Here is an 18,870-nt window from a genome sequence, read left to right on the forward strand (position 1 = left end):
GTTTTTTCCCCCATATTTTGCCAAATTTCATCAAATTGTTCGATACTCCCAAAGGTTTTTGCCAAAAAGGTGAGGGTGGAAATTGAGCAGTGTTGGGTATTAATGCGCAAAAAGTGGTGATTCCACCCTTTTTTGGGCAATTCAGTCATAAGAAAATTGTAAGTCTGCAAATCATTGAAATTGCCTCCCTCTCTCACCACTTCGCCCAAAACTTCAAATTGCCAACGTGCTATCCTCATAGACCTAGTTGGAGGGTGGGTGGAAATTCGCCTATGTCGGGGAAAAACACTCAAAGAAGGGTGGATTCCATCTTTTCTTGGCCAATCTCAGTCACTTCATGGAAAAAATTCAGTGTGTTGAAAGATATTAGATCTGTCCACTCCACCCAAACTGAGACACTAAGTCTTACCAAATCATGACTCCCTAACCTTTAGAACAACCCAGATATAACCCCTACAAGTCTCATTCAAATTTGCTTCAAGAAACAAATGCTACATCACAAAAATTACCATCACAGACTTGACCTTTAAATTCCCCCAAAACCTTTCTTAACCAAAATCATGACAAGCCCACCCAACTCAAGGCACCTTGACCCCTTAACATCCTCGACTAAAAGCTAAGACCCAAAAGTTGTTGCTATAAAAGGACCCTAAAGACCAATTGGTCTACTCTAGCAACAAAAAGAGGGGTCCCCTTAGGCAATGGGCAATGGTGTGTAAACCACACAACACTAACTGAGATTATTCAGATTCATACTCGTTCAAAAAAACTGTGTTGAATTATTTATAAAAAATTAATGTTTGTTCTAGTTTTCTTTGCCTTCTGAAAACTTTGTATCCTTGCAAGAATTGAATGCTTCATTTGAATTATGCGTTGAATGGCTTTCTCAAAAGAAGCATTTGTTTGGACACTGTGGAAGGGAGCCTAAACACCCGTATCATTTATCATATTTTGCAGGTTGCTTATGAAGCAAATTGGCGTAGGTAATTTACGTCATGGAGATTTGTCAATCTTTTAAACCTAGAGTATCTTTCAAATTCATAGAACTAAGCTAAATGCAGGCTTTTGTTCATTTCTATGTTGAGCATTGTAACAATTATTTATAATTCTTGTCCTATTCAAGCTTAGCTTAGCTGCATTACCATCCCTGAACACATCTACTTATGTTGTGTCGCGAATTGCAATTATCTGTGATGCTAAGCCATATGCCAAAACTTTTCAAAATCCCTAATCGCTATGAGTTTTTTGGTTCCTGTCTTATAGGTGGAGACTTATGTTTATACCTCATTAAATGCAATTACTTTCTTTCTTGGATTTTGGATCTGCTTATTAATCCCTACATTCCCCATGGTCTGGAGCTTCCTGAATTTTATTGTGGAATTTTTGTGGATTATTGATATTTTCCTGATTTACCCCTATGCTTGTCTCTGTGTTTTACATCTAAGTCAGGTGATCAATATTTTCTGTTTCTCTCTGTTATTTTCTGCAGTGGAGCCCTTGTTTATTGTTATTATTTAAATTTGATGTTCAGAGTCTTGTTTTAATTGCACATGAAATTATGTTGTGTTGAAATTGTGCTTGTATTTTCCCTAAAAGTTTGGGATTGCAGAGTTTAGGAATAACCCATATGTTGCATATTGCATATGCTGGCTTTTTGTAAAGGGCTGCAGAATTGGGAGTTTACCAGTTTTAAATTCTGGCAGTCTTTCTTAAAAATAAACAAAGGGGTAGTACTGGGTGTATGGAGAGTGGTGCATATGATGGTGGAGATGGCGTATTGTAGTTATGTTGACTACTTTGTTGATTAATACTGTTCTGTCAAGCTCACTTGTGTGTACCTTAAATAGCAATGCGTGGTATGTGGGAGGGGGAGAGAGTGTGAGGAACCCATTAACATAGTGGAGGATATTATATGCGTGTGAGAAGTTCATGTTGCACATCCAAAAGAGTTTTTACTTATTAATTACCATGGAGATGCAGCAGTTCTGGTACTTTGATTTGGTCATGCTATCATTGTGTAATGTATTGGTTTGATATGTTTATTCTCTTTGAAGTTTTTGTATTTATTTCTTGTGATGTGAAAATGTCCAATATCAATCTCCTATATGTTGGTAATGCATTAATTTTTGGGTGCCAAAGTCCTGATTGTTTCTATTGCCATTGACTTGTCACCTTGTCTAGCTGGCGAAACCCAGTACTCTGCAAAAGAGATTTATAGTATTCTTCAGCTTTTTGCAGGCAAACTGAAAGTCATATAGGGCCTGAGAAATATGGTGTTCCTTCTAGAGGCAAAAGATGCAAAGGATTGGGGTTATAGAGGCGAGGGTGCAGCCAATGTTGTAATGGGCTATCATGGAACATTACCAGAATTTGTATGACCTCATCTCACCCTGGCTTGATTTTACTTTGTTTCTAGGATTTTCCTGTTATAAATAATTTGGATAAAGTTTAGGCATATAAGTTGTACTCTTCTTTTTCTAGTTTTTGTTTATTATGTTAATTAATGTATTAGAGAATTCGTTGATCCTAGAATAAGGTGTGCAGAGATTCTCTTTCTATATAATGACAACCTGGTAAATGGATGTGTCTTTGCTACTTTATTGTCAGGAACATTTTCATTTTAAGAAGCAAGTGCCCTTTTGCAGATTGGAAAGGTACTACGTGTGCAGAAGGCTTCTCCAGATAAACCCAATTGCAGTAGCTTAGAAAAGGATGCTCCACTTTTGTCTGTTGAAGAACAAGTGCTGTGGTCTGAGTTGCAAGAAGTGGTTGCATCAAACTCTAAAGAGATTCTAGCCCAGGGATATGCGCAACATGTCATAGGTCCTTTATTAGGTTCTGATCATGTTGATCCTGGGGTATGCTCTGTGCCAGATGAACGTTCCTTATATTTAAAAATTTATATTACTATAATTTGACTATGGTTCTTTTCATTTGCATTCATAATGCCAAGATTTTAATTGAACAACTTTTCTTTTGACTAATTTCTTAATTGCCCTGAAAACTGCATGAAATTTCCTCAGACGAGTGCAATTTACTTTCATTTATTACTATAATTTGACTATGGTTCTTTTCATTTGCATTCATAATGCCAAGATTTTAATTGAACAACTTTTCTTTTGACTAATTTCTTAATTGCCCTGAAAACTGCATGAAATTTCCTCAGACGAGTGCAATTTACTTTCATTTATCTATGCATGCATTTCAGAACTTTTCAAGAGGCTTCTTTTCAGCTCATTTCATGTCTTAATGCTGTTGGATAAAATTTAAGGATTCTGGGCATACAAGAATGAGTAAAAAACTTAAAACAAATTTCTAAATGGCTTTGTTCAGAATAGAGATAACATTCTAGCCCATTATGCACTATACCTGATGACTGAGGAATTTCTTTTTCTCTTGGTTGAGAACATGCTTGATTTTCTAACGTCATATTTTCATTTTGATTGTTCATTATCTATTACACGTGTTTTTATCACACCCTACCAAATTTATTTAAGCCAATCAACCAAATGCAATCAATAAAACACTATAAACCCTATACAAAAGTTGACTGATAATTGAAATAACTTAAATACTGAAATTAAACCTAAGTTACCATATTCTGTCAGTTCCCACCGAATTTGAAAGTTCATTCGTCTCAAATTCGGTTCCCCCCTGTGTAATTCACTGGAAATTTGGTCAAAGGGACTCTGGATGACTTTTTGATCATCTGCGGTGAATGTTGACTTGTCAAGGTGTGCCCGGAATGAATTTGGTGCAAATTGGGTGAATTTCTAACGCCTTTGGGCATCTGATGGAAGTTTTGACTTTTCTTTATTTTAATTTTTTCAACCAAATGAAACCGGGCATTCCTTCTCATGCAGGTTTTTGTTCACACGGGCAGCGTTTTTCTCCCACAGCAGCATTTTTCTCACATGGCAGCAGGCAGCGTGTTTTCTTTCCCTAGCAGGCAGCATTTCAATTTTCTTGATCAGATGCACCTTTGAAAAATCTGGAAGACTTCCTTCAATCTATTGTTCTTGAAACTGAGCACTCTCAGTTCTGTTACGTTTGCAAAAACATCCCATGGAATGCTTCCATCAAACTGAATAGAATAACTGGACGGCAAAACCATTAATGCATCTTGCACCTAGCCAGTGACTGACATTTTGAAAGCAGTGGGCTCTTGTTTAATTGCCGTACAGGATTGTCTTGTGGTTTGGATCAAGATGCGCTTTCAGGTTCATCAGAGAGTCTGTCTCACCATCATTAAAATCTGGAACTACAGTTTTTGCACAAATCAAGAATAGAAAGGTGGGAATGGTAAAAACCTTATAGATTGGTGATTCCACAATAATATAGCATATCTGAATCACCAAAAATACCTTATGCTCTGCACAGACAAACCCAAAACAAACCCAAAACAGAACCCAGCTGAAGAAATCTTCAGAGAATGTTGAACCTGAATCTCAAACCTGCATCCGAATGGACAACTTAGAATTAAACTATTAAATGTGTTGATGATTGATAGCTTTAGAAGGATAAACTTGTAAGATTAATTAATATAATAATAATCCTAATTATATATATATATATATAAAATTAGTTTTATTATTATATTAATTATATTAATGAACAGACATGTCTCATGAAGGGACATGTCTCCTCTTGCTTTATTCCTCATATAAATATATCATAATTATATATATATATATATATATATATATATATATATATATATATATATATATATATATATATATATATATATATAGATATAAAATTATAATTAGGATTATTATTATAATAATTATATTAATGAACAGACATGTCTCATGATGGGACATGTCTCCTCTTGCATTGTTCCTCATATAAATATAAGAGGATGCTGCATTTGGAACACACATACGGAGTGCTCAGTACATCTGCAAGTGATCCTCATGAACTTAACATGGTATCAGAGCAGTACCGATTCCTGTGGATCATTTGAAGTGTGCTTTGAAGAATATATCTACCTTTGTGCAGCAATTGATAGGAAAACAGTGTGAAGATGAATAATATTTTTCTTTACGAGCATACTATTTATTTGATCTAAATAATGCTTGGATTTCAGAACAAACATGATCAGTTGGACACTATTGTATGTTTTGTTGAGATGGTTTTCATTCTTGATATCTCTGAGAATGGTGTTCACTGATAGAGGTGATTGGTTCAAACACGATCAAGATTTTCTTTGGAATGTTTTACAAGTCGAGAGGCCTTTATAGCTTTATTCTTTTCCGTATTCGCATCTGCAACATAGCTGCTTCCTTTGCCTCTAGATGATCCTGTCCCAATAGTTTTTTTGATAACTATGGAAAGGATGTTGTTTAAGGACTTTTGCCATCATTCAAGGGAGAAAATCATTTCAAACAGGTGTGAAATTGATTGGTGCGAGAAGTCATTTTGTAACAGCAAAATTTGATTGTGGGCTTATTATAGAACAAATTGTTCAATGCATCTCTCACAGTCACAGGGATACATTAGTGTCATTTGCACAAAATCTGAGAATCTTGAAAAACAGTTACTAGCAAGAGCAATCAAATGTTACTGTGAGCTTCATGTTTTGCGGCTGGGTGATACCAAACAGTTGTTTGACTGATTATAAAGTTTAAGAATTGAATTCTTGCATCAGTTAACTATAATCATAAATGATGTCCCCAGTAATTTAGTTTACAAAAGAATCTCCAGATCCAAATGGATTACTAATTTAATAAATTTATTCTATAATACTATTGGACCCTGCTGAAACATGTTCAAGTACTGCAATTTGTGATTATACAAGCATGCATCATCTAACATCTAAGTATAGGTGTCAAGGACAAATTGTTGTACCAGTAATATTATTTAACTGCATGCAACCTTGTGTTTTAAACTGTCAAACTCTAAGTTATTTGATTGCTACGTATGATTTTGATCTCTTGGAAACTGTGAGAGTGAATGTGATCATATGGGGTAATTGAGCTTGAATACTCATATCAGGATCTTCTCAAGTCTTTGAGGTTGAAATGAGAGGACGATGAAGCTTTTGAGAAGCCATTTGAATCAAATATGGATCTCTCTTTCTTGAATCGAGCTCGGAGTATGAGCTTCTATTGGTAATCTTAATGGATATATGGACATTTATTATTAAGGTCCAAACTAGAGCTTGAATGAAGATTAATATTCAAAGAAGAAGAATATATGCAGTGGAAATTATGTTTGACCTAATATCAAGCACAAAAGACAAAACATGTCATGGTAGTGTCCCATGTCACGCGGGTATGGAGGATGGACCCTCTATTAATAGTTAATAGCAATCACCAGTAATTTCAAGAAGCCTACATGGAAGACCGTACAACTATCAAATAGAAACAGCGGTAGTCATAAGAGGAAAAAAAGGCAATAGGCATAAGCATTGGACCCCAAACACTCGTAACGTGTATCTAAGCATTAACCATGCAAGGCATATCAGATGACTAAAAGGAGGAGAGTCGCGTACAAGTTACCATAAGCAAATAGGACAGGTGTAAGATCCATGGACCATGAAGACACCGACCCCACTAAAGTAAGTACGTATGGTGAGTTTTCATTTTATGATTGTTATAAAATATATAAAATATATTTTTTAGGCTCCTTTCTTTTATATATATATATGGGAAGTATTTAATAAGTATGAAATATATATATGTGGAAATATATAAAACTAATATCTTTTAAATTTAATAATTGGACATTATAAAATGTAAAAGAATTAGTTGATGTGCACCAAGATAGTAATATAATCTTTTACAAATATAATTGAGTATTGAAAAAACTATATCCTTAAATTAGATATTTATCTATATTGAATTGGAATGATCTTATATTATTATGAAAATTGTTTTTATTTATATTACAAGATTTATATTCCTTGATCTTTTCCTCCGAGAATGTTATTGCAAGAAAATGAAGATCGAAATTCAGAGGGAGCCTGACATGTTATTAGAGGTAACCTTGAAAGAGAGGGAGAAAATTGAGGATGTTATTTAGTTAATCGTAAGTGTTCTCGATCATATTGATTCAGAGAGGGTAAACCATGTTGAGATGGATTCTCTAGCGATCAATAAATTGTGGCAGTCAAGAGGATTGTGATTCATGAATATACTTCGTTATTATGTGATTTTTAATGGGCTTACCCCCTGTGTACATCATGAGGAAGTGATGACTTCCAAATGATGTCACATGTATTTGCAAAAGTTATTGTAAGGTGATGATCTTACAATAACTTGTATTATGAGTGTTGGATACAATTGATTAATTGCGTATTGTCTTTGATGTTACACAAATGTCATATCATTATCAGTCAGTGTATGTCGAGCTCACTTGGATAATAAAGACAGTTTTCTGTGTCTACCGAGCGTTCTTGTTCAAAAGACAGTGTCTACCGAGTTCACTCGGGCATCGAAGGAAAGTCTGCAGAAGATGAGTGTTAACCGAGCTCACTCGGTTAATGAAGGAAATATTGGATGGAATCAGTGTTAACTAAGATCACTCGGTTACCAAAGGATCTTTGCGAGTTTGTAGTGTCGGTTAACATAGGGAAATTGTTTCTGCGTTAGTGTCTACCGAGCTGGGTCGGCTAACGAAGGTTTTTCCTGTTTTGGCATAAATTGATTCCAGCCGATTGAGATGATAAATGTTAATTATTCTAAGTTGTATTCATGCCGACTTGACAATAGGAAGGATATAAGGTCAAGTTATGGGATAATGTGTGTGAGTAAGAACAACATTGAAGATTTGAGGATTGCTCTAAGGAAGCAAATCCGGAAATAAGAAGGATGTGTTTAAAGAGCTAAAGAGATACATTCGATTAGGAAGGATCATGTACAAGCCAGAATAGAAATCTGTAACCAGCAAATCAGTTGCATCTAAATTAGGTCATCTCATTGTTACTCTCTGTAATGTCCCTTTTCTGATTTTGTATGATATTTCCAACCTTTAATCAGATCTTTAAGATCAAACAACTAATATCACAAAGATCCTCCAAATTTCTCAAGAAACCCCAAATTGGGTATGCCAGAAATGGTGCCAAAAGCTTCACAGCTTCACCTATTATTAATATATCTGAAAATAGCCATTTTTACAGAAATTTCAGCAGCATAACAGCCTACAAAATGACATTTCCAGATCTATATAGCCTTTACACAACAGCTCACAAATGTAGGACAAAAACTATGCTCATCGGGCTCCCGAAATTAACACAAAAATGCTCGGAAACACCACAAAAACACTAATAAACTATCTCAGAAGTTTAATCACGTCCCAATACATATATTCAGCTCTATTTTAACAGCTTAAAGTCTGAAATACAGCAGCAACCAAAACTGATATGAAATGCTCAACTGAAAACACCAAACCCATGCAAAAAACACACCCAAAAACCCACAAATCTACACTATTCAGCACAAAGGCAAACTCTGTATGAGCATGCACATGGAATGGCTTCAAACTCCCATCCTTAGCCTTCCTGGAAACCTGCAAACTCCCGTTCTTGGGTCTCCCTGGAAACCTGCAAACTCCCGTTCTTGGGTCTCCTTCTCCACAGGTTTGGCAACCTCTGAAGAATAACAAAGAATGAGCAAAAATCAAGTTCTCGCCTCTGCCCAAAATGCCTCCAAACCCCTTAAAAGAGGGCATAACTGTAACTCACGTCCAAGAGAGGTTAATGAAACATATTTTAATAATAATTTTCATTTATTAGTCCAACGATTTCCAAAGATTAACCCCCTTTTTCCGAAACTTCACTTTCTTGGGCTTGCCTGCCTTAGCAAAGATTATTATTTTTTAATTATTTGAAAAGGGGACATGAAAAGTCCTCCCCTCCCAAACATTGCTTGTCCTCAAGCAATGGCTAAACAATAAACCAATCAATCCACCTGGATCCCAAATGTAGTCATGAACTATACTACTACCAATTAACACAGGCTCCTGCAATATCCTCTGCAATATGACCAAGAGGAATCCATAATCAAACTGACAATTATAGCTCAACCAAACTCCAAAATCACAACTTCCACAGTCAGAAACCCACGAGACACAAACTCTTAGAACATCAAAACCCAAGTAAAGTGGACTACCAACACAGTAAATACCATCAATGCATTCCACTGGCCTATACGGAATGTACAATCCAACTCTGCAACAATGGTGAATGCTCCCGAATGAAACTGTACCAAGTATGGAGAATCCACACACTATACAATGCCTGCAGTCAACACAACTCTGTAGATCACCGACCACTATCTCATAACCATAACTACCATGCACCCCTGATGGTGAAAAGCCATCACAAGATAAATAGCAAGAATTGGAACCCAAACCAAATTTTCCTGCCATCAACTCCTCAACACAAGGATCAAATGGTAACTGATGTACATACCTTGCAATATAATGTTGATAAAAAAAACCAACCTTAGTCAACAACTCACCATGAACAAGTGATACAACCCATTGTGATTGATCAGCAGCTAAGTCAGGAGGTGTCATAGCCAAAGGAGTAGAATCAATAACAACACCCGCTGAAGCATCACTCTGAAACTCCTGCTCTAAGTCATGTATTATCAAGCTGTTAACTGTAGAACCTATCGCCATGTCATGCCCATCACAACCCTCATCCTGAGGTGTCAAACTATCCCATAACTGATGATAAGCACTAGGAACCAAAGTACATCTTTGTATCATCATCTCATCAACATGGTCATCAAAGGTAAATTGATGAGTGTACCTCATAGTGTAATGCCGATAGAATGCGCCAATCTCAGTCAGTGGCTCAGACTGTAATCCAGATGAAACTAACTGCAATTGATCATTAACCATGTTGGAACTAACTACTACCTCCGAAGATATCACCAAGGGAGTAGTATTACTAGCAGGAACCATGCCAACTGCCGACTCACCAACATCACACATGATCTTTGATACATCTCTAGTCTCCGTGCCTTCAGTACTAGAGGCCACCACCCTGTCAGGCATACAACAATCTGCTACAACACCCAACTCAACTAAACCTGACTCTAGTGGGAATGAACCTGATATGCCAATGTTAGTATCAAGGATGGATGCATCCCCATCTCCACTGTCTTTGACAATCTCGGCCATGGACACCCTCGGATCACCAAATACCATAGCTTGTGACTGTATAGAATCAGGTAAAGACTGTAGTCGCTCTAACTCCATGGTCACCTTAGCCAAATGAAACTGTGACTCCTTGAAAGCCAATTGTGTACTCTCAAGAATCTCAGAAGTCACCTCAAGCTGCTCAGTAAGCTCACTCACCTCATCTTCCTTGGCCAACAATGCATCATATGCTGTACTGCCCCACTCCATAAGATAATCTCTGTCGGCTACCAAATGCATATAATTCTGTCTCAAAATCCGAATAGCCTCCCATAAAGAGTGGATCTCTGTCAAGGAAAGATAACTTCCTTCTTGCTCATCCCTAGTAGGAGAACACCATCCATAAACTGCTAACAACTGACGAGCAGCATCAAAATGTTGGCAAGTGATAGCAATGTCTCGGTCACTAACTCTTAACTGATTAGACACATGATGGCACTGGCTTGACTGTCTCCTGCAAACCTCCTCTGATGCACTGTCTAAAGGAGTATAATCAAAGTCACTAGTCTCTAGAGTATTACAATCCATATCCTGTGAATCAAATCTAAAGCTCATATCAACATACAGAGTATCAAAAACATTAGCACTGCTGTCCAACTCCTCTGTACCCAAGGAAACTAAGTTTTCAAAACTGCCCACTACATCCTCTTGGATGTCATCAATGCCAATATGATCCTGGGACTCATCTGTACACACTGCCAAATATGAAAGATCATCAACACATTCCAGCAAGTATGGTCGACTGGATATATGAACAAAGCCCAACATCGGTGTATAAAAACTAATACCAACATCAGACAAGATACAGGCACAAGAAAAGACAACACCATGTAATCTGCTAATCAAATCCATGATAGCACCCAAACAAACACTGCTACCAAAAAGTGTTAAAGATCTCCAGTCAACTGAATCCCAAATGCCAATATAACAATCTCGAGTCCACATCCATAAACTAGAATCAACTGGTAACTCAAGCAAACTCCTCACCTGAGTAATATGACCAATACCAACTAACTCCACATACCTGTCATGATGAGATAATGAAGTCACAATACTATCTTTGTTCACCTTCAGCTGGCTGGACAAATCATGTGAAGTACTACCAGCCTCAACCTCATGTGGTGAAGCATCTAACTGTGCCTGGTACTCTTTTTCAGCAAAATCATGAATGCTCAATGTCTGGTCATTTCTACCAGGCATCTCACCATCCAACACAACAACATCCTCATAATCATCATCTGAACCCACTACACTGTAGTCACTGCCTGTTGTAACTATACCATCCTGAATACCTGTGGCATCACCCTTTGACGACCTGTAAACAATTGTCTCAATTTGAGTATCAAGTTGACCATTACTATCAATCTGTGTAATATCCTTTCCCACCACCTCCTGTGGCAGAGTAGAATCTGAGACCTCTACCTGGCTATCAGCTAGTTTCTCAAACTCTTCATGCAAGTTCTTGGTAATTGTGTCATCTGCCCTGTGAGAAAATCTGCCAAATAGAAATCCAGTCAATTTATCCACCTTAGTTGGGTCGGACAACATGTCATTCATTATACGGTGGTGCTCAACCAACTGTTCAAACATATCATGGCTTATTTTTATAAGTTTATCTCGAATGTCTAAATAACCATCCTTTATACTGTTTTGACTCTGGATATCAATTGTCCAAGATCGTGTCCTCTGAGACTCTGTACTATACCTATCCATTCTGGATAAAATAGAGTGTAACCCCAATAGGATATAACTTCTTCAAATACCAAGAACTGACATGCAAATGATTAGAAGTAGCATTCAACCATAGATTTTGACATGCAACTGATTAGAAGCAACATGCAACCACCAAATTATGACATGCAAGATTTGGGTAGTTGTCAAAACTGACATGCAAACTTCTACAACCACCAAATTCACCAAGAACTAACATGCAAATGATTAGAAGTAGCATGCAACCATAAATTTTGACATGTAGCTGATTAGAAGCAACATGCAACCATAAATTATGACATGCAAGATTTGGGTAGTTCTCAAAACTGAAATGCAAGATCTGGGTAGTTGTCAAAACTGATATGCAAACTTCTACAACCACCAAATTCACTAAGAACTAACATGAAAATGATTAGAAGTAGCATGCAACCATAAATTTTGACATGCAGCTGATTAGAAGCAACATGCAATCATAAATTATGACATGCAAGATCTGGGTAGTTGTCAAAACTGACATGCAACTTCTACAAACCCTCAGGCTGACAAGATCATGGCTCTGATACCACTGTAATGTCCCTTTTCTGATTTTACATGATATTTCAAGCCTCAAATCAGATCTTTAAAATCAAACAACTAATATCCCAAAGATCCTCCAAATTTCTCAAGAAACCCCAAATCGGGTATGCCAGAAATGGTGCCAAAAGCTTCACAGCTTCACCTATTATTAATAAATCTGAAAATAGCCATTTTTACAGAAATTTCAGCAGCATAACAGCCTACAAAATGACATTTCCAGGTCTATATAGCCTTTACACAACAACTCACAAATGTAGGACAAAAACTATGCTCATCGGGCTCCCGAAATTAACACAAAAATGCTCGGAAACACCACAAAAACACTAATAAACTATCTCAGAAGTTTAATCACGTCCCAATACATATATTCAGCTCTATTTTAACAGCTTTAAGTCTGAAATACAGCAACAACCAAAACTGATATGAAATGCTCAACTGAAAACACCAAACTCATGCAAAAAACACACCCAAAAACCCACAAATCTACACTGTTCAGCACAAAGGCAAACTCTGTATGAGCATGCACATGGAATGGCTTCAAACTCCCATCCTTAGCCTTCTTGGAAACCTGCAAACTCCCGTTCTTGGGTCTCCCTGGAAACCTGCAAACTCCCGTTCTTGGGTCTCCTTCTCCACAGGTTTGGCAGCCTCTGAAGAATAACAAAGAATGAGCAAAAATCAAATTCTCGCCTCTGCCCAAAATGCCTCCAAACCCCTTAAAAGAGGGCATAACTGTAACTCACGTCCAAGAGAGGTTAATGAAACATATTTTAATAATAATTTTCATTTATTAGTCCAACGATTTCCAAAGATTAACCCCCTTTTTCCGAAACTTCACTTTCTTGGGCTTGCCTGCCTTAGCAAAGATTATTATTTTTTAATTATTTGAAAAGGGGACATGACACTCTCTAACCATTGTAGCAGTGATCTAAATCTCATAACAGAGTTAACAGCTATTTGTAAATCCTCTAACAAGGTGGCAGTTCTATTGAATTGTCTAAAGAGCTCTAACAATGCCACTCCTATCTGGGTGATTAAATCTTCTAATAGGGTCACACCTAATAGTGTGTTTTGTAACCTTTAACAGGGTTGGCTCCTACTAGGACTCACTCCAGAAGAGTGAAAATTAGTAACTAGTTGCAATTGGTGGTTTTTCCAATTTGGGTTTCCACATTAAATCTTGGTGTCAAATGTGTTCATGCTATTTCTTTTATGCTTGCATTTAAGTTAAAGTAATGATAATCGCTAATAACATCTTAAGATCTGCAAATCTAATTCATTACCGAGTACATTCAGTATTTATCGAGTTACAACATTAAATGTGTATGCTGAGCATCAACAATTCAGCTTTCAGAGTTTATTTTGTGTAGGAGTTGATGAAATCCAATGTTGCAGTCGCCAATATCACCTACATGCAAAATAACTTGTTGAAGGGAAACCAAGAAGGAAGAGGTGGAGTTTGGAAAAACCCTAAACGGACATGAGAGAGAAAATATGCAAAACAATGAAATTGTATTTACAATGGAATGCAATGTTTTTACAATGAGAGAGAGACTGAATATAAAGGCCTCATGGAAGCTTGTAGAACAAGCTGGAAAGAGGTAGAAGACAAGGTTCACAACCAAGCACACTTCCACAAAAGGGTGGAACATGCTAGAAGGGAACAAACTCCCGTGTTGTCAACAACTCATCTCTACATGCATTAACTACTAAATATGCATTAACCTAAGTAAGCTTAAGTAAATAGAATAAATAATTAATAATTAATTAATTATTTACTCTAACACCCCCCCTTAAGTGCAACTTAGGGGAATGCCTTAAGCTCACAAAACTAAGATGAAATGCAGAATGGGTCCCGACAACGAAGCCATGTTAGGTACCCATGTACAATGCAAAGAGATGCAACCTCTGAAAACGGGGAAAGAGAAAAAATCACGTGGGAAAAACCCTCCCCCAAAAGAGGTAAGAACCTAGTGAAGAACTGAAGAAGCCTCCAACTAGGGTAATGTCCCCTAAAATAGGAACAAGGAGTGATCATGAAGAGTATCACTAAAGTATGAAGAAGCCGCAAAATCTGCCATAAGAAAGAAACTGCTGATCTAAAGAACCTGCATGGAAGAAGAAGACACGAACCGAGTGTGTCTATATGGTAGATGATCCATCTTACCGAAATGCATAGGTAGCCAGCCACTACAATTGCCTCGTATATAGGATCAACCACTGAATACATAGCTCACACTATCGAACCATCGAACCACGGATGCATTAGAATAACACCATAACCCCCCCCTTAATGTAGACGAGGTGAGATGACAGGCAATTGAGAAGGTGGCCCAAAAATCTCCTGCAGACGAACCAAGAACGACGAGAGAGGAAGAGGTACAAACACCTATAAAGACAGTCACATCGACGTTGCATGGGGCTAATGTCATGGAAGGGACACTCACTTGACAAAGGGAGAAGGCCTAAAACAACAAACAACTATCCCCCCCATTGTGCTTTATAAAAATATTGCAAGTACAACTGTCTCAAAAAATAATATTTATGAACTTGAATGCAAAAGTGGCACTTTATCTCAAGGCGTATACAAAAGAACTTACAAATGATGTCTAAAATGATCAGAACAAGAAAAAAACTAACACAAAAGAAAGTACAGCCTAAAACAAAAGAAACCATGCAAGGAAAACGATCCTCGGACCTAAAACACCCAAGAAATCCACTATATAGAAAAAATGCCAAAAACATGAGAGAAAGAGCATGGGCTAGAATCTAAGGAAAAAGACTTCATTTCTGAAAAGATGACAAAACCAGCTTTCCAAAAATATAATGTTTTCAAAAAACTGACATGGGACGCAAAAGATATGCATGCCGGAGTCAAAAACACAACTTCGGACTTAAATTTAAAAAAGGGCAACAAAACTGTATCAAAACTTGAAAATACTTGCACCAATGTCTCTGCTTCGGAACTAGCTTTCTGGCGCTTCTTTTGGATCGGAAAAATACTTCCATATGCTCAAGTTATGGCCAAAAAACCGAAGGTAGGTCCAAAATGACCTTGGAGAGGTACAAGAGGTGGATGATGCAGGATGACGTTAGCATTCTACGCCATTAAATTTGATGGCCCAACAGTCGTCAAGGCAAAAAGAAGCCACGTGACAGTGCCACACGGATGCCATGTGGCAAGTACGGATGACGTGGCAGGGGCCACGTGGTAGACCTGCCACGTGTCAACCTGCGAATGTGTTGACTGTACTGCTGAGTGTGTTGCAGACTAGGCAAAAAATTGCCATGCGGCAGCTGCTGACTGGGCGTAGGAGCTGACTCAGATTGCTGACAGGGGAGCAGCATAGGAGGTGGTGAACGGGCGGAGATCCCTGGCAGAGCGGATGAGGAGCCAGGTGCAAGCGGTTCGCAAAGGTGGCGCCGCTTGACGGGAGTGGTGGCCGGGCCGCGGTGCAGCCGCGATGGCTCGGTGGCCGCGCAGTCGACTGAGGCGGTCCGCGTGTGGCGTGGCGGTGGCGGCAGTCGAAATCTATAACTTTAAAAAAAAATTTCCTTCAAAAAATCATCCGTACGACTGTACGGAAGGGCCTGCACCTAATTTTTTTTTGCCTCTTGGAGCCCTATCTCCAAAATCGAAAAGTTTTATATGAATCCTGATTGTAAACGATCTTCTGGATCCAATGGCAACGTTCGTTTGGGTCCAAAGTGCTCCGAAAAAATGCTCTTCCCATGGATTGAAGAAAAATGCACAAACAAACTAGGGTTTGTGTCTCCGAATTGCGGCTTCAAAAATCTTTCAACGAAGCAGCAGCAAGGAGACTCCGATACCATGTAGGAGTTGATGAAATCCAACTCTGCAGTCGCCAAGATCACCTACATGCAAAATAACTTGTCGAAGGGAAATCAAGAAGGAAGAGGTGGAGCTTGGAAAAACCCTAAACGAACATGAGAGAAAAAATATGCAAAACAATGAAATTGTATTTACAATGGAATGCAATGTTTTTACAATGAGAGAGAGACCGAATATAACGGCCTCATGGAAGCTTGTAGAACAAGTTGGAAAGAGGTAGAAGATAAGGTTGATAACCAAGCACACTTTCATAAAAAGGTGGAACATGCTAGAAGGAAACAAACTCCGGTGTTGTCAACAACTCATCACTGCATGCATTAACTACTAAATATGCATTAACCTAAGTAAGCTTAAGTAAATAGAATAAATAATTAATAATTAATTAATTATTCACTCTAACATTTTGAACTGACATCTAAGGGATTTGGGATTTATTTTTTTGGTAACTGATTCACCCCTCCCCTCTTAGTTACTCCTCTTATATTTCCAACAATGAGATCAAACAATTGAGTATATGGTGAATGTCTTGCATCTCAACGTTCTGGGAGGCCATTACTTAAAGAGTACTTGGTGAATATCATTGATATTTTGGGAGGCCAATACTCTTGATATCAGATGTGATATCAAACCTTATTTTGAGTACGTGGTGAACATCATTGACATTCTGGGAGGCTAATACTCTTGATATCAGATGTGATATCAACCCTTATTTTTTAGTTATTGGTGAATATCGTATGATATTTTGGGAGACCAATACTTGTGATATCACACCTTATTTGAGTACTTGGTGAATATCGAACGCTGATATTCTAGGAGACCAATACTCTTGATATCAAATACGATATCAAAATGTTGAATATCTTTGATCAAAGATATTCTTATATCACATTGAGGTAATATATGGTTGTGTCTTTATCCTCCCTAGTTAAGAGGGAGTGTTGATGATTGGTACCTTTAGTAGGATAAACTTGTAAGATTAATTAATATAATAATAATGATTCATATATATATATATATATAATTATAATTATGATCATTATTATATTAATTATATTAATGAAGAGATATGTCCCATTAATTATATTAATGAAGGAACCTGTCTTCTCTTGCTTTATTCCTCATATTAATATAAGAGGATGCTGCATTTGGAACAGACATACCAAAAATCATGGTAGTGCTTAGTACATCTGCAAGCGATCCTCATGAACTTAACAAAATGCAATACTTAGCTTGATAGCTGGTAATGGGAAAGTGATGCTGGTGGAGGAGCACACATGCGATGAAGATTCAAGGAAATTTTTTCCTTTTGCTCTTTGAATTCAATAAGATCTATTAGGCCATTTATGTGTCAAATGAAATTAGGGCTATTGTAAAGTCAATTAGAGTCATATTGTTCAAACTTGATTAAAATAGAATTATTGATGTAAGAGGATTAATTTAATCCTACTTGATATGTATTAGGTTCATTTATTATGTTTAGAGTCATATTGTCAAGCTAGATCAAAATTGTCAAATATGTAATTAAATATTGTCACAACCTGTTGACAATATGTAAACTTGATGTAAGGGAGAATGTGAATGGTCATGAGGGGTAATTAGTTGGTTGTAGAACTTGAAAAGGCTTTAAAATATGACGTATTGGAAATGATTTTTAGAATGTAATGGTTGGAGAAGTTGGAAGAAGAAGTGAAATAAAAAGAAGTTTGTTTTTTGTGAGTTTTATGATAAATTTTCGAGTTTTTTTGTTAATGTTAGGTAGCTTTAGTTGGATAAACCCACGAGACTAATATATATAGTCAAATAATTGATTATGTTATCAATTAAATAACAATGAATAGACATGTCACATGAAGGGACATGCCTTCATGTGTGTTCCACAATATAATCTAGAGAGATTGCTGCTCTCGGAAAACATATACCAAAGAGGCAATGTTAATACATTTGCACTGATCCTTAAAAACACAACATGGTATCAGAGCCTAGTTGCAAATGTAAGAAGCATTCAGATTTATTACTATTCGAATTGAAGTTAGTAAATGTTGTGCAAATAAGTCAAAGCCAATATAATATTCACAGCTAGTCAGTGTGACAGAGGGTTGGGAGGGCCTGGTTAATTCGCGATCTATTTCTCACATCTTTGCTTTCAAACTCTCCCTTTTATTTGTCATTCCAAGTTTGGTTGGTCTGACTTTAGAGATCTTAAATAACTTCTATTGAAATGAAATTGAGATACAACTCTAAACAGAATAAAAAATAAATAAAAATCTGTTTGGACGAAACAGTTTGATAAATGGATATAAAAAATAGTGGATATTTTATCTGTTCAAAGGCAGAGGCAGAGCCACGTATAAAGATCTTGCAACTTTTCATGTATGGAATTCTAAGAAGGGGATATTCGCATGCACGGATTTCACTTCGCCAAACAATAGAAATTTGTGGAACTTGTAGTGTTGTAGCAAGTGTAGTTCCCAAATCTTCATTCGCCAACAAAAAGTCTATGGCGGAGTGGTGACAGTAAAATTAAAATAATTCCTTCCAAAGGGAAAAGTGCTCTCATGCATTCCACACAAAAGCAA

At 37.1% G+C, this 18,870-nt stretch overlaps 1 protein-coding gene across 6 annotated transcripts in view; it reads left to right on the forward strand.

Moving 5' to 3' along the window:
- The window catches only part of LOC149560793 (inositol-pentakisphosphate 2-kinase-like), a 90,022-nt gene that overhangs the window by 31,881 nt on the left and 39,271 nt on the right, over positions 1-18,870 (forward strand). For 4 of the 6 annotated variants that reach the window (XM_089824814.1, XM_089824818.1, XM_089824816.1 and 1 more), the window contains exons 2-3: positions 2,239-2,372; positions 2,646-2,858. In XM_089824814.1, coding sequence (XP_089680940.1) covers positions 2,271-2,372; positions 2,646-2,858 — 315 coding nt within the window. In that variant the 5' untranslated portion in view covers positions 2,239-2,270. Of the gene's footprint in view, positions 1-2,228; positions 2,373-2,645; positions 2,859-18,870 lie in introns of all 6 variants that reach the window. The other 2 variants (XM_089824815.1, XM_089824817.1) reach the window with 1 other exon arrangement.

The sequence above is a fragment of the Cupressus sempervirens genome, chromosome 4 (genome assembly GCF_028749045.1).
Source record: "Cupressus sempervirens isolate cs-2001-9-10 chromosome 4, ASM2874904v1, whole genome shotgun sequence".
Classification (NCBI taxonomy): Eukaryota; Viridiplantae; Streptophyta; class Pinopsida; order Cupressales; family Cupressaceae; genus Cupressus; species Cupressus sempervirens.